This window comes from Cricetulus griseus, chromosome 4 (genome assembly GCF_003668045.3).
Source record: "Cricetulus griseus strain 17A/GY chromosome 4, alternate assembly CriGri-PICRH-1.0, whole genome shotgun sequence".
In the NCBI taxonomy this organism is placed as follows: Eukaryota; Metazoa; Chordata; class Mammalia; order Rodentia; family Cricetidae; genus Cricetulus; species Cricetulus griseus.
Window position 1 is genome coordinate 48,020,306 of NC_048597.1, and position 17,016 is coordinate 48,037,321.

At 38.0% G+C, this 17,016-nt stretch overlaps 1 protein-coding gene across 1 annotated transcript in view; it reads left to right on the forward strand.

Annotated features, from left to right (window-relative positions):
- Positions 1-5,386: 5,386 nt before the first annotated feature.
- Gap43 (growth associated protein 43) overlaps positions 5,387-17,016 on the forward strand; it is a 45,044-nt gene continuing 33,414 nt past the window's right edge. Inside the window, exon 1 of the mRNA XM_035444355.1 lies at positions 5,387-6,853. Coding sequence (XP_035300246.1) covers positions 6,217-6,853 — 637 coding nt within the window. The 5' untranslated portion in view covers positions 5,387-6,216. The remainder of the gene's footprint in view (positions 6,854-17,016) is intronic.

A 17,016-nucleotide genomic window follows, 5' to 3' on the forward strand; every position in this document is an offset into this window, starting at 1 on the left:
GTGGAAGACTCACAGTCTCTCTATGGTAGGTCTGTCAGTCTTTTGAGTGGCCTGATAAGGAGTTTTTCTCTCTTCCATCTCATTGACCTCTATGGAATAGTGACCTCTGAGAGAGCAGAGCCTAAATGTGCCTGTCAGTGGTTTTGATTCTTGAATTCAATCGGGCAACCTATTCCCATTTCTGAGACACCCAAATGTTTTCTATAAGAGTGTAGTCAATTTCTGTCTAGCATGTGACTGATGAAATGACTAGCATAAATATATAGCTTTTCTTGAGCCTAGAATCTCCCCAACTCCAGTTTAAAGGAGGGCATACATGGACTAGGTATCAATAGAGGAAGAGAGATTCTGTTATAATCTTCTTCAAATATCTTCATGGATGTAGAAGAGGTAGATATTGGAAACATTTTATTGCTAAGACTTGTTTACCCATGGATGATATGAATATGTCTTTTGTCTAGACTCAGTTGGCCATGGCTTGGCCAACTCTAAGTTCTGGCTTCTTATGTTAGCAGCAGTAATGGAACACTTGTAGTCATGTAACGTCTTATAAACTCCTCTCTCTCATCTCTATGCTGAGAGATGCTCTTGAATGTTGTCATTGGAAAGAGATGGTTTCTCACAGAGTTGGCAAATGGAAACCCGAACATCTTGTATTTATAGTGTGTGTGTGTGTGTGTGTGTGTGTGTGTGTGTGTGTGTGTGTGTGTGTGCGCGCACGCGCATGCATGTGGCGGCTAGAGGACAACTTCGGGGAGTCAGTGCTCACCTCCAACTGAGTGAATTTCCTGGGAATCAAGCTTAGGACATTAATCTCTGTCGCATGCCTTTACTTGCTGAGGCTAAGGCACCTTCCTAGGACAAAATGTTGAAATTTTTAGTCCTTTCAACAAATATTACTCATACCCTGCTGCAATATATGGATTCCTACATCAGTCTTAAAACTTGGAATCAGCAGCAAATACAGGCAAGTTCTTTATCATATGCTGAACTTCTCTGTTAGAAAGCATAAGTATTTATTTAATGGTATTTTAAACCATTTAAAGAACATTACTTAATTAAGGAAGTAGATGAAATATACATGCTAAATAATATATAAAATATCCATAGGCCTATTTTTTATCACTTGGCATTATCTGAGAATTTAATAGTAGTGCTCGATAAAATCTCCCATATTTGGTTCCTTTTCTGACAACTGAAGGTCACTTTTTGTTTTTTTATTGATTCTGCAGCAGCAGCAGCAAAAGGCTGTACCTTTCTTTAAGGAAACCCCAAGTCCTTTCACTAGCACTCTGCCAGGATTTCCAGAAACCCTCTTTGTTCACACATTCCCTTGGGGAATTACTTGGTCATGAAAGTATCTCATTTGGCCTGTAACTAAGAAAGGATTTTTATCAGACCCTGAGTCATAGTGAATCAAGTTATGACAGCTGCTGGAAAAGGGTTAAAACTTTCTTTGCTTCTTCCTACATTCTCTTTCCAAAATTTTACCTTGGAAAAAGTCTTCAAACTAGTGTAAATTGCTTTGATGCTTGCATAGTTTTTCTAACATATGTTAACAAAGTGTCAATTATGATCACAAGTAGAATAAAACTTCACTAAAATAAATTGATAATAAGAATAGAATGGTTCGTAGCTAGGTATTTGCTGAATTTCCTATTTATGTAATAATATTTTACTCTAGTTATTTTTTATAGGCCACATCAGATTTTTTCACATGAATGAAAACTCTATTGTGTTAGAGGTAACATTGTTTAGCACATCTCTTGCCCCTTGATTATATTTCTCAAAAATAATTTTTGCCCAATAGAATTGATCATATTTTAGCTTACAAAGATGTTCACAGCTTCTTGGATTCTTTTCCTTTGTGGTGATAAAATGTCCTCACAACAGCAACTTAAGTTAAAGGGGGCTTATATTCCTTCACAGTAGAAAGGTGCAGTCTATCATTGTAGGAAAGTTAAGGCAGAGGAACTTGAAGTAGCTGGTTGCATGGCACCCACAAATAGGAGGAAGAGAAACAAAGGTATTTGTTCAGCTCGTTTTATTCTTTATGGTCTGGCAAGGATCTCAAGCAAAGGAATGGTTCATCCATTTGTAGACTAGATATACCTCATTATCTTCATAAGCATGATCCCCACCGGCATGCTCAATGACTAAATAATCACTCAGGGATGTTCTGAGGGGCTGATATTTTACATTCCAGATGCTGTCCAGTAGAGAGTTAACACTAACCCATCACAACTCTACCCCTCATCAATTTGATTCCCAAACACATCGCTGATAAGCCATATCCTTCCATCCTTGTTCCCATAGGCAAGTAACCATAATGCAAAAATACATTCAGTTGAACTTTAAAGTCTCCATAGTCTTTAACAATTCCAATACCCCTTTAAAAGTCCAAAGTCTCATTTGAGCTCTAATACAATTTCTTAACTGGGAGTGCCTATTTAAAAAAAAAAACCCAACAAATCCAAGTTACATACTTCCATATTTCTAACATATAATGTCTAATGGCACAAAGTAAACAGACATTATTCCAGGATAGAAATATCACAGTTAGAAAGAATAATTGCCACACAACAAAAATCAGTCATATCTCAGAGGAGAAATGAAATATTAGAGTATTTGTAGCTGACAGAAGTAGATAACATAACATACCAAAGCTTTCATTTGCTGGGAGAGTTGAGTAATCTCATGATAACTGTAAAACCTTGACTGTGCTGAAGTACCCCAGAAAAAACGCATGTTATTTTTAGTTCTGAACCTTTGGAACTCATGAAATAATCACATCCATCTGTGTGTGTGTGTGTGTGTGTGTGTGTGTGTGTGTGTGTGTGTGTGTGTGTGTGCTTAGCATAGACACTCTGTACACAGCAACAATGTTAACTTTGCATCTGGAGTGTTGGCTACAAGAAACTTCAAGCATAAACTTACAATCTTATGTTTGTAACACAATAAACTTGGACTAGGGGGATGGGTATATTTGGTGAAAATAACTTAGTCCAAACATAAACTGGGCCACTTATTGAATCATGCTATGGATGAGGCAAGTCAATTTTTCTGACTAGTAGTTTTCTGGATTGGTCTCTGGTTCTTCAGGAGTCAAATGTTTAGTTCTGGTTGGAAACTAAAAACAATGCAAACAGCCTGTGGTTTGGGGGAGTTTGGGTATGGGTGGGATGGGGTGGGGATCTCTGGGGCATCTCTGATTAATAGCTCATAGCTCAAATTCCTGGCACCTGTGTCTTATAGGGGAAGCATTTTTCACACATGTAGGAGTTCAAACACCATTTTAAAAAATTGTATATTTTTGATTAGGTTACAAAACAGTGGGCTTCTATAATGGTTTTTCATACATTCTTAGTTTTAGTTTACTCAATTCCATTTTTTAAATATTTGTGTTCTTAATGGGACACAGTACCTTTCTTGAGTCACTGAAGGACCTCTTCTGCACATTGGCCTAATATAAAATAACTAGTTTATTTATCCACAGAAGGAGTAGTATTTTTATTGAAGAACCACTTGGCATCAGTGCCTACGTGCAGATGTCCTATCCTATAAGATAGTACCTCATTCAGAAAATCCACAGTAGAGTGCCATAAATAACATATTGGCTTCACTCTGTGCTCCATTCACAACTGTTAATTTTACAGGGTTATGATTTCATCTCTGAGCAGAGGGCTCCTGGCAGGGACAGATGCTCTGGTGCCCCAGATTGTGCTGTGTGTGTCCCAGTAGGAGCCATCAAGAGCAGCAGGATGGCAGGAAGGAGGTGGTGCATCCAAAAGAGAAGCAGTTGCAGCATGGCCCTGGGAGGTGGAAGGAAAGAGGATGATGTGCCTTGTCAAAGTGCTGTCACTTCTCTTTCCTTCTGTATAGAATCATATGCATGGCTAACTGAGGGAAAAGAAAAGGTTGCCTAGAATTTTATTGAGAATATTGTCAATCTTGACTTTAGACCCACAAGTATCGTATCTTATTTTATAAGACACCTTTGTGTATCTACTAGCATAATGATGGACCCAAGCAATGACAGGTCTGTGTATTTGTCCAAAGAATGTCAAACAGGTCCACATCATGATTAGCTGGATCTGGGTCACTGGGGTTGGGCTGGTATGACAGGTGGAAAACATGCTGCATGTTGACTGTTGTGGTTTACTTCCTAAACTAAAGCAAAGGGCAAACTTAAACCCCAAGGCAAATTAGTACCAAGCATAGAACATAGAACACAATAAACACTTTTATGATTTTTTTAGAACAAGTTGCTGTACTACTTACTACTATAACTCACAGCACCTAGAACAGGGCTCACAAATGTGAGCAAAAGCTGGATGCTCAAAACTTAGTCATTGTGTTCATGACCTCACTGAAACACAGGATCTGCACATGATCGGGTCCCTCAACATTTCATCTACAGTGAGGAGGGCCTATAAGACTCCTCTTTCCTGTGGGTCTGTGAGCTGTTAACAGATGCTGGAAGAGGGTGTGGGTGGTATTTTCTTCAGCAGTGTAGCCTCTGATAGGTTGCCTGTGCTCTAGTAAATACTTTGCCATCCATATTCATGCAAGCAACTCTAAACTCAGTGGGTCACACACACACACACACACACACACACACACACACACACACACACACACAAAGGAGGATGTGAAATCAGGAGGGTGGCTTCTTGGGAAGAAGTGTTTTGGCAAGAGAAGGGGGGGCAGATGATAGAGGGTAGTGGAGAGTGTGTGAAAATAAGTAAAATTTGTTATATAAGTGAATGAAACTAAAGGAAGGAAGGAAGAAATAGAGACTATTAATCTATTAATGATGCCAGGGCACCATGGTGAGCATCAATGTGATGCAGAATTTTAGGTACTTGCCTATTCATTTCTTTTATTTTTTTCCTACTTTTTGATTGAATTTCCAAATAGAAAAAAGGTCTTTTGTAGCACATGGAAGACTGTAAATGTTATTGCCAAAAGGTAAAATGGTTTATATTTTAATTTCATGCCTGCATTACTAGGATGTTTTATTTATGATAATAAAAACTAATTTTGGGTTTAAATTACTCTGGGGCTACAATAGTGACTTAGTAATTTTGGACCATTTTTTTTAAAACAACCAAAATAATTTTTTCTCACCTTTTAAAACTCAGTGATAATGAGTCTTCTATATTCCAATTTTAAAGGCCTGATATATTTATTGGTGGTGTTGGACCACACTTTGAGATAGTTAAACAGTTGGTCACCAGTGTCATGATTCATCACATTCTGAATTCCTTGAAGTCCTGGAATTCATTATATTTTGCATAAAACCCTGATGTGATTTACTGTTGAAATATTTAGCATGCTTCTTTCCTTGAGTATATTAATTTTCTGATCATGCTTGGAAGCTTAGGGGAGAGAGACGACTAGGCTGTTGCATAAAATTTCTTAAATCGTTAAGTTTTAGAGTCCTCAGAAATCCTGAGGACCCAATATCTTTGAGAGTTCTTTTATGAAAACCTAAGGCAAATGTGATTCGAGTCACTAAGTTACATCTAAAGCAAGGCTTATTTCAGTTGCTTTGTAGAATAACCTGACTTGAGAAATGAAACACATACAGGCTAACATCGGTTACTGTTGTGTGTTTTCTTTTTGTTATTTAAAGTAGGGGAGTGGGTCTCACAATGTAGTCTAGGCTAGCCTGGAATTCACTATGTCATCCAAGGCTGCCTTTGAATTTACATAAACTTCATACTTAAGCTTCTTGAGTTCTGGAAATACAGGGTTGCTTCAGCACACCCTTTTTTATTTTTTTTATTTTTTATTTTATTATATTATTATTTTTTTATTTTTCTGGTTTTTCTAGACAGGGTTTCTCTGTGTAGCTTTGGAGCCTATCCTGGCACTCACTCCAGGCTGGCCTCGAACTCACAGAGATCCGCCTGCCTCTGCCTCCCGAGTGCTGGGATTAAAGGCATGTGCCACCAACGCCCAGCTTCAGCACACCCTTCTAATGTCTATGATTCTTGGAGGTCAGATGGTAATATTTGGTTGGGAATCCAAGTCTGCAGTCCCTGAACAGAGAGGCTGGAAGGAGGAGGTGCTCCAAGTCAGACAGGGTTACACGGTAAAATCATAACTCCAAGAGGAGTGGCCGGAGAAGTGTCTCTGAGGATTGGTTTGATTTCTGTTATCTCCCCAGTGAAGAATGTAGACCAGAGTGAATCATTTAATACCTACCCAATGTTGAGAATTGAAGGAAAAAAACAAACACCCTTTGAGCTTCTCTTTTTTGTCCCTTTTTTGTCCACAAAGGTTGAAAAGAATGATGAGGACCAAAAGATTGAACAAGATGGTGTCAAACCGGAAGATAAGGCTCATAAGGCTGCGACCAAAATTCAGGCTAGCTTCCGTGGACACATAACAAGGAAAAAGCTCAAAGGCGAGAAGAAGGGTGATGCACCAGCTGCTGAGGCCGAGGCAAACGAGAAGAAGGATGATGCTCCCATTGCTGATGGTGTGGAGAAGAAGGAGGGAGACGGCCCTGCTACTACTGATGCAGCTCCAGCCACCAGCCCCAAGGCTGATGAGCCCAGCAAGGCAGGAGATGCCCCTTCTGAGGAGAAGAAAGGTGAGGGGGATGCTGCTCCCTCAGAGGAGAAGGCCGGCTCAGCTGAGACAGAAAGTGCCGCTAAAGCTACCACTGATAACTCGCCGTCCTCCAAGGCCGAAGATGGCCCTGCCAAGGAGGAGCCTAAACAAGCCGATGTGCCTGTCACTGATGCTGCTGCCACCACCCCTGCTGCAGAGGATGCTGCCACCAAGGCGGCCCAGCCTCCAACGGAGACTGCCGAAAGCAGCCAAGCTGAGGAAGAGAAAGGTGAGTAGTATGGCAAGGGTGGGGCCATGGGCGGGATGCATCAGGGATGTTAAACCCAGAGCCAGACCTCATGCACCATCCAGAGGGAATTGTCTAGACAACTGTCTGGAAATCACGAAAGTTATGCTGAATTCCCCCAAATCTACAAGCCCGAGAGAAAACTGAGCAAGAATTACATGGCAGCCAGTACTGGAGAGTCAGACAATTATCTTAATTGGATTGATATAAACAGTCAAGCTTGATAATCCCAGTTAAAAGAAAATGTGCTGTATGCTGATAGACTTAGTTTAATAAGTAATTACTGAGACTACATTTATTTCATGGGTGGGAATTAACTAATGTGATTATTTGGCTCTAGGAAGAGCCTCATATAAATACAGCCAACTCTTTATTGATTATCTAGTATGTGAATTGCCAGCAACAAAAATATAATCTCAGTTTTCCTTTCCCTACCCCACAAAGTGTTTCTGGGCATTCCACCCACCACCAATTGGTGAGTAGTATGTGTTTATATGTGTATGCTCTGGAGAATGTTAGCTTTGATACTAATTGGGGTCAGACACAATTAGAAAAATAAGTCTGTTGATGTTGCCAAAAACAAAGGGAAAAATCCCCAATACATAAATTATCATTTTATTATCAAACACACGACTCTCATATGCATAGCTAATTGAGAGTTGACTGTGAATATGAAAAGGTACTGGATTCTCTTCAGTTTGGAGCTATAAGGTGGAAGTTGGAGTGTTTTTATTAGGATGGCCTAAAGAGCCTGCACAGAATTGGAAAAGAACACCTTGAAAGTAAGATAAATCTGATAGACTTTCCTCCCTAAAAGCTGGTTCTGTCCCTCATTCCAGCATATCCACAGTGGTGATGTCTCCAAGGTCTTTCACTAGTCTGGTGTAACCAAGAATACCTTTTATGTTGCCTTCATCCCTGTGATTATTAGACAAGAAAAACAATTTAAAGGAAAAAAGATTAATTTTGTCACATATCTTCAGATGCTTTATTATGTAATGGGCTTTCTCTGTTGCCTTGGGCCTATAGTAAAGCCGGATATTATGGCACCAAGAGTGTATGGAAGAACAAAGTTGTAGGTAAAAGATGGGGGATATAGGTAGGTAGGTAGATAGGTAGGTAGATAGGTTGATAGATGAGATATACTCTTCAAGGGCATATACATATTTTCTTAACTAGACCCCACCTTCCTTAACTCCACCACCAGTTAGTCTATTCTGAGTCAATCAATGGAATTAAACTGTTGATTAGACAGAAGACTTCTGAGTCTGTCCATCCCTGGAATCCCTCTCATGAATACTGCTGAGGTGTGCTTTACTGATCTCCTAGGTGACTCTCATCAAATTGACAATTAAGATTAACCATTGTGCTTTTCAACTCCAAAGATCTTTAAAGATAAAGTTACTTCTGGATCAGTTTAACTAGGTTGGCTTGCCCCTTTAGAACTTTATAGATTTATCCCATAGACTAAGGATCTAAGTTTGGGCCAGACCACTGCATGGGAAAATTCATGAGACTAGATTATAAGACTAATCCAGAAATGTTAAAACATCTGGTCTTCAGATTTAGAAAACAATCATTGAACATTTGCCTAGATACTAAGACATGACAGATGATTTTTCTGTAGTGTCTCAGGTCTATTTTTTCATCTTAGTCCCCACATTTTGTAAACTTCTAGAGTTTAATAATTACCATAGTTATCAGCATACTCTCACATTCCAACTCCAAATCAATCATGATTCTTTCTACCAGTTACTTATTTTCCCAATAACAGCAAGGTATGTGGCTAAAGCATTGGTTTCAATTTATTCAAGAAAACTGTCTTGGTTCCTTTTCTCTCAGCTTAGAGTAGATATAAGCCGTAGATAAGGAGTCTGGGAATAACTTTGCAGATATCTAGAGTGTCATTCTGTAACTCATGGAAGCCAATCATGCTTTTAAGTGTATGGCATGTTTGACATTCCTTAGGTCATAATTTTTTTAAACTGGGATTTTTAAAGTTTGGGGAATAGACACAAAGACACAATGTAGTTACACACACACACACACACACACACACACACACACACACACACACACATCATTTGGTTTGGTTTGATGGAAAGAATTTGGTGAACCAATGAAAAATCTAATATATATTTTTAAGGCTAGGCAAGCAACTCCATATTATTATTTTTAAACTTTGATCATTGTAAAAATTTATTATAATTTTACTATTCAATAAATGTCAAATATTAGATGACTAGAAATTGACCAGATTTAATTTATATGTATTTCACCTGCCTATAGATTCCTCTTATAACTGCAAATTCTAATCATTTATTTAATTTAAAATGTGTCTAGTCAATGAATGTAGATAGACATCATACTCTGTCTTAAGCTCTTTGAATTCCAGATGAAAAAATACCTGAATGAAGGAGACTGTATAATGTACATTAAAAGGTTATTGGGCATGTAGGTGAAGTTCAACATGAAGGTAATCCAGGAGACAATGGATGATGTTTTTGGATCCCTCAGGTCATATTTTAAACTCAGATTTTTGAAGTTTGGAGAATAGACACAAAAACATGGTGTAACTTTTAGATCTATTGCATCTTAACTTTGGGTTGATACTTTTATCTCAGTTATATTTTGAAATGCAACTTGTAGTTTTTCTGGACTGGATTCTAACAGCCTGGCTTGCTGAGTGTGACAAGAACAAATTATTCAGTTATGGCAAATTTCATGGAATCACAGAAACTGAAGGTAACAAGAAGATCAGTCCCAAATTCCTAGAGGCTCTGCCTCATGTTTCCTCCTCGCCCCCACTGAGTTTCATTCTAACCCTGGTTAAAATAACAGAGTATTTTCGATCTGACAGCACTGCTTGGGAATGGACAGCTACCAGAGGTGGTTTATAATTCCACGACTGCCTAAAGGGACATAAAGAGATAAGCTAGCTATGTACAGTAGAGGCAGGGATCAAATAAATCCTAGGAGATAATCTAAGAAAATAAGATGAAGAATTTTCAAATCAACTTTGATCATGCCTTTAGTACATATGGAAATTATTTGTAAACTATGTCTATATTACTTACTTATGCCTTTTGCTATTTGCGGCTTTGTTATTGGTAAGTACCAATTGGTAAGAAATATTAATTTCTTTTCTTATATATATATTTTTAGTTCCCAACTATATATCCCTCCTCCTGTTTGCACACACTCAATACTCAGTGAACCTTTGACCACTTTGTAGGAAGACCAATGCTTTATAGGAAATAGGATGTTGGGATACCTGTAGGACACTCCCTCCTTCGTTGATGAGGGGGTAACTTTCAAGCCTCCTTTAATCATATTGTCCTTGGAGTTCCGCATTGAGGAGGCAGTGTGCACATTGGCTTTCAGTGATGGAGTCCTCTGTTTGTGTCCCTCACCTTCAGTGCTGCCAATGGATTTTCCTCAAAGAGGACCCCAAAAATTCTGCTGATATAGTGTTAGCAATGTTACCCACGTAGGAGGCTATTAGCCAGTGATATTGACTGGGTGGTTGACACAGAGCATGTGACAGATGCAATAGGAAATACAAATTTTGGGTCACCTTAGTATTCTGAGTGTTGATTTGGTGAAATTTCATTTATTTATTTTAATGTAAAAATTTGTTCACTGATTTGTTAAGTGGGTGTTAGGCATTGCCACTTGCACGCAGAGGTCAAAGGACAACTTGCAGAAGCCAGTTCTCTCCTTCCGCTATGTGGCTCCAGGGATCAAATTCAGGTCAGCAGGCTTGGTGGCAGGTGACTTTACCCACTGAGCAATGTCTCAGTCCTACACTTCATTGTAGTCTCATTACATCTTCCAATGTATGATTATCAACACTGGTCAGGGAACCAGGGAAGTTTACATTTGCAATTCTCTGGTGAAGAGAAAAATTAACTTACTGCCTTTGGACCTCTTTCCTTCTCTTTTGTTTTTCCTTCCCTTTTTCCTCCCTGAATCTCATTCTTACTTCCTTTATTTCCTTCTATGAAGAATAGCTTCTGATGTGTAAGAATCCATGTCACAAAGATTCATGAGATATGCTTCTTTGATATCAGGCAATTGTAATTGGCTAGGGAAAGTGTGATGATATCCAGTGAGTGGCATTTAAAATAATCACATTAATAATCTCAGCTGAATCATGCAAAAAAGTATGAAATACTTCTATTTGCAATGTACTTTAAGACAAAAACAGTGCTTCAGTGGCCCAGATGCAATTTAACCTATGCTATTATAAAACTTTATATATACATATACCAGTAGCTAAATTATGAGCAAACAAAACAAATGGAATTGTTAATTTCTAAGGTAATTATGTGTAAGAAAGTGAAATACACAGCCTACATTTTTAGATTTAGAGAAATTCTGTATGTTTCTTGGAGTCCTATTATTTTTAAGTCCCATCCCACTCTTTAGCTCTCTAAAGGGCAAACCAGTTTCACCAGCCTGTGCTCATTTGGCAGGGTGCCTCAGAAGAGGTTTAGATTTGAAATGTGGCTTCAACCACTTCCCAGACTTATATACAACTCATAAAGACTGAAATTTTGATTTGTGAAAGTCCATAAATGTTATTTATAAAACATAGGCACACTGTCAACTTACTCAGTGGTGCACAGCTTAAATACTGTTGATTATTAAGCTTTTATGGAACACTTTTGTATTGCCAGAGCAATCATTTTTATTGACTTTACTTGACAATGATCTACTCACATTTGTTAATATTTTCTTTTCTATTTTTACAGTCTGAAGGCAAAGTAAAAAGTATTCTGCCCACAGATTCACTAACAAAGGAGGGACAAACTGATATATTTCTCAATCTGCCTTTGCCTAGCCATGTACTTTTCAAAGCTAAAATGTTAATTTCATCTCTCTCTTAAAAAAATCTTAATAGTTGCGCTAATCTCTGATTCTTCTTTTGAAGTCCCAACCAGAGCATTTCTGGGGCACTTTCTGTTCTACATGCCTGTAAGGTAGGCAGGGGGAAAGTATGCTGGAATGAAGTGATGGAAGATCTGGTCTCAATAGTATACAACATTGAATAAACAGTTGATTAAGAGCCAGTTTCTATGATAAGGGCTACATGGTAAGTATGCTATTGAATCACTGTAACCACTCTGTGGTATAAGTTAACACCATTTCTGTATCCCCTTTACATGAGAGCAATATTAAGTGAGGTACTTAAATATTTTGTTATGGTTTTCCTTTTATTTATTCTTCTCTCATGCAATACATCTCTACCACAGCCTCCCCTCTCTCCACTCTTCCAAGCTCCCCCTATCCTTTCCCTCTCCACTAGATCCACTGCTCCCCTAGCAGGCATCTAGCAAGCATTAAACCAGAAAGCCTGATCCTTACACATTGAACCCTTACATACACTCAGGCAGATGCTATTATGGAATGAAAAGAGAAGAAAGATGGCCAAGGACACAAATATCTTGGCTAACATAAGAATATCAACCTTATCTGTATAGTTGGGTGCTCCATAGTGTTGCTGTGATCACACTTATAGGGAGGCATCCAGTAACAATCATAATCCTGATCAGTTCTCTCTTACTTGTACCACCCCAGAATTATGATAAATATTAAACTAAGTTTGATCCTAAAGTTTTTAGGATAGAAGTGCCCATTTGCTAGAACCAGGTGAGCTACAAAGATCAGTTGAAACAGTTCAGAATAGAGAAGTCTTACATAGACAAAGGCCACATCCAATATTGAAGGTATCATTAGATATGCCTGGAAAAAGTGAGAATGACAAATTGGAAATTTTAGGTCTCTGTTGGCCACATGTCACTTTCTTTACAATTAGGATGTGTCCAGCTGAAATTTGGCTTTTCTGAATCAGATCCTTTTTAGATACCTATTTAGACCACACCCCTTTCCCCACCAAGTATGTTTGTAAAAGGTCTATTGCCTTTATACTACCTAGAACCAGATTGCTAAAGAACTTTCTAAAAAACACAGATTTGAATACAATTTCTATATCTATAGTTTACAAAGGAAGTAAGAAATACATTGTTGAGGCTTTTATGCCTTCTTTATGCTGTCATTCATGTAAAATTATTGCTATCATTTAGTAAAAGAAGCTGACAAGCAGAAAGACATGCATATCAGTACCTTAATTTTAAAATTGTCATACTGTGTTTGGCACTGAAAATAGAATATATATAACAAAATATATAATATAGGATAGTTTCAGGTATGAATAGGCATTCATAAGATATTTTGTTTCTTATTCTGCAAACATGTGTGCACACATATACACATACACTCTCAGGGATGTTACAAAGAGAAACATGAGCAGTGAGAATTACACTGAGAGCTCATCTCACCATGGAGAGAAGCAGAATGTTCAGTCCAATGGAGAAGAAAGCACTAATTCCTCACCACTCACTCTCTTCTCGAAGCCATAGCTCGATTGCATGCTGAATGCTTCCTATAGCCAAATATGAATGGAAGGAAAGAAGTAAACAGTGGAGCTGCTTCAAGCTCTAAAAATTGTGTCCTTAAAGATGTCTCAAGATGAGATGGCTTACAGCGTAAATAAAGACGTGGAAGAGGCGTGAAGGCATGTCTAAATTCTTAATGTCATTTGAGTTTTATACATTAAGAAATTGAGTAAATCAGGCAATAAAAACTCATTCCAGTTAATACAATAAAAAAAGCCTTTTCACTTTAACCTTCCTCAAAATACCAGACATTTATTTCACAGCAACAGATCTTGGCTTTTAAAGCACATATTTATTTGGGGATTGCTTAAAAGAATATGAAGAGCATCATGTTGTAAATAGATCCATCTTATAGGCTATAAGTATTGCAATCGCTCTATGTTCTTAGTGTAATAGATGACATACCACCTCAAATTGTGAGATGAGTTCTTAATCAGATTTCACTGATATTTCAGGCTAGCTGTTCTGTACTTTAAACTTAGTTTTGTTATCTGTAAAGTGTGTTCAACTAGGTTTTCTCTGCCTTCCAGAAAAGGCAAATAGTAGACCAAAGAGAGACCTTTAAAGTGTGGGCAAATAGTCACTTCCCCAAGCATGGTCACTTTCCTGTTGTCTCTTCTTATCTACTAGGCAGTAGATGTTCAGGAAGGAGTTGAGAAGAGAGAAGATTGGATAGAATGGAGAGAATCTACGAAGCCAGTTCTAAGAAACTTTGTAGTTATACTTGAGGTTCAACAAACAACAGTATATGGAAGGCACTTTTAACTCTATCTTACACTTGAAATTAGAAATAAAGACTTGGAAATGATGCTTCCCAATAAAGTTAAATTACTACCTTATACCCAGACTCTATGATGGAAAACTATAATTACTTTGATCATATTTTGTTGTCAATAGTTCCCTTTCCTCCTAGACTTAATTCATTACTTATGTAATATTATATCCACTTTATTTTATTAAGTAATTATAATAGTTTTATTGTCAACTTCATTGAATTTATAATCACTAGTAGATTGGCGAGGTATACTGTATCTCTTAGGATGACTACAGAATGAATCAACTGCTAGGAAGAAGAAATCATCCTGATGGTGAGGCCTGGAAGGAATAGGGACAAGCTGGAAAGCCATCTGAGTCTTGGCATTCCATTCTTTCTGCTTCCCGTCTACCAAGAAACAACTACTCTGCTACACACTACTACTGTTGTAATATATAGCCAAGTGTGTGGGTCACAATGACTGTTAAATGGGTCATCGGAAACTGAGTCAGAAAACCTTCCTCCTACCCTCAAAGGTGTTTCTGTTGGGTGTTTGGTCATAGTAAAGACACAAGTAACACAGTCAGTGAAAGGTTACGCAATCTCAATAACATAGAGAGTTGGATTCTGTCTTACATAGACAAAGGCCACATCCAATAGATATCTGATGAGCAATGGAGAGTTTTACAACAGATAAGACACATTAGATCGAAAGATGTAATATAATTTTCTTCTAATTCCTTAAACAATATGTTCTCTGTAATGGTCCATTTAAGCATTGGTGAAATTTGCTAACAGTCTTCGGCATTCGAAATTAAGCAATATCAAACATCTGTGGAAAAGATAAAATAGATAAAACATAATATATGTGATTGCTCAACAAGTCTCAAACCTGTTTTCAGTTTTCAAGCTACAAATTGAGATTGTGAAAGAGAAAATACTTCAGTTTGTCCATCTCATCACATCCTATTTGGGAGTAAAATTCAAGTCCTTATTCAGATAGAAAAACATACACAAGGAAGGATATTTACTCTTTTTTATAAATTATGCTCAGTATAGGGTTCTTCATAGGTGGCACATGAACAGTGAAATCATTTCTGAAGGCTAGCCTTTTCTACACCAGTACAAGTTCGTTTTTTTTTTTTTTTTTAAATCAAGAAGAGAAACCAAAAGGCATTCCCCTAGAATCACCCCATATTGATGTATGATTCATGTGTGTTTTAGAAAACCTGGAGATGAACATTTTTATAGTCAGCAAAACATGTTCCTTTTTTACATGGGGTATGAACAAGTGAATAATATAATTTAAATATGCTTAAGTTCTGTATCCATGCCTGTGGTATACCCTTCTACTAACACATTCACACACACACACATCACACATCACACACAAACACATCACACACACACACACACCACTCATCATACAAACATCACACACACACACACACACACACACACACATATCACATATCACATATCACATATCACACACAAGCACATCACACACACACAACACACACACACACACACACACACACACACACACACACACACACACACACACACAATGTAAGGAAAGTCCTGACCAAACATTTAGGCTGTCAGAAATTCAGCACAAACAATGAATAAATCACACACTTTCTTTGTTCTTTAGTTCATAGGGATTGACAATGGTTCCAGGACTAGCTTTCCATTTCTTTGAAAGCAATGGTATTTTTTCTCCTTTCTTTACCCTGAATCTACAATGGAAATGCAACCCAGAACTAAGCTTACTTATACAATTTCTGAATTAGAAATATTCATTTAGTTATATTTCTGCATGTGGGTATGTGCCTTTAGAAGCCCAAGGATCCCCTGGGCTTTGAGTTAGTAGCAGTTGTCAGTTGGCCAATGTGTGTGCTAGGAACTGAACTTGGGTTCTCTGCATGAGCAATATGAGCTTTCAATCACGAAGACATCTCTGCAGCTCTCTCTCTCTCTATATATATATAGTATGGAATCTAAAAATATGTAGAATCTAAAAGTGAAAATTTGGTGTAGGCTAATAGAGAAAACGTCCCAGGATATCTTGACACATAATTTGCCTCACATGTCTCAAAAGATAATAGGTATCCAATAAAAAAGGATACTGTTTATTGTTCTTAAAATCATACCCAAGAAGCCCTACTTTTCATTCAAATTATTTTAAAATGCAATTATTTACATTCAAGTCATAATTTGGCTGCATTGGGAAAGCTGCTTGTGGAGTCTGCATCTTTACTAGTGGTTTGGCTGGAGCAGGCAGACAATGCAGATTTGGTGGATGAGTTAGAATGAATGATTAGCACTATATAGTGGGGAAGTCCTAAGCTGCCCCTGGAGACTGTTTCAAACTTGGCACAGGCCAATTCTTAGGTTCCTTGAGTGTGTATCTATCTTTTTACAAAGCAAAAATATTAGGTAGAGGATGCAAAATCACTAGTGAAGGGTCTTGGTGATGGCCATGTTACTCTGTGTTCCTGCTTTATACATACATTCTAAATAACAAAGGGTTATTGACTCTGGTTTATACAAAATATCTATAGTGCCATGGGTCTCTCCACTTTTTTGGAATCAGAATACAGAAGTTCCCTGGAAAGTGTTGCTGTTATTTAGGGCCATACGTCCTCTCTGTGGTGGCCAGAATTTAAACCATTTAGGGCTTCCTAGACCAAGGGAGGCATTTTGCATTGTGTTTAGAAACATATTGAGACCTGGAGCAAAAGCAGGGCTGCTCTGTTTTGAAGCAGGTGATTAATTTCATGTCAGCCCCATGAGTGACCTGTAGGTGACTCGTGCCAGCATGTGACAGGAACACCGAGAGAAGGAATCACTTGCCAGGTTTCTTGGCTCAGCTCCCTCTTCTGACATGTCTCAGTAATCTTCAGAAGCTGTGTGAGAGTCCAATG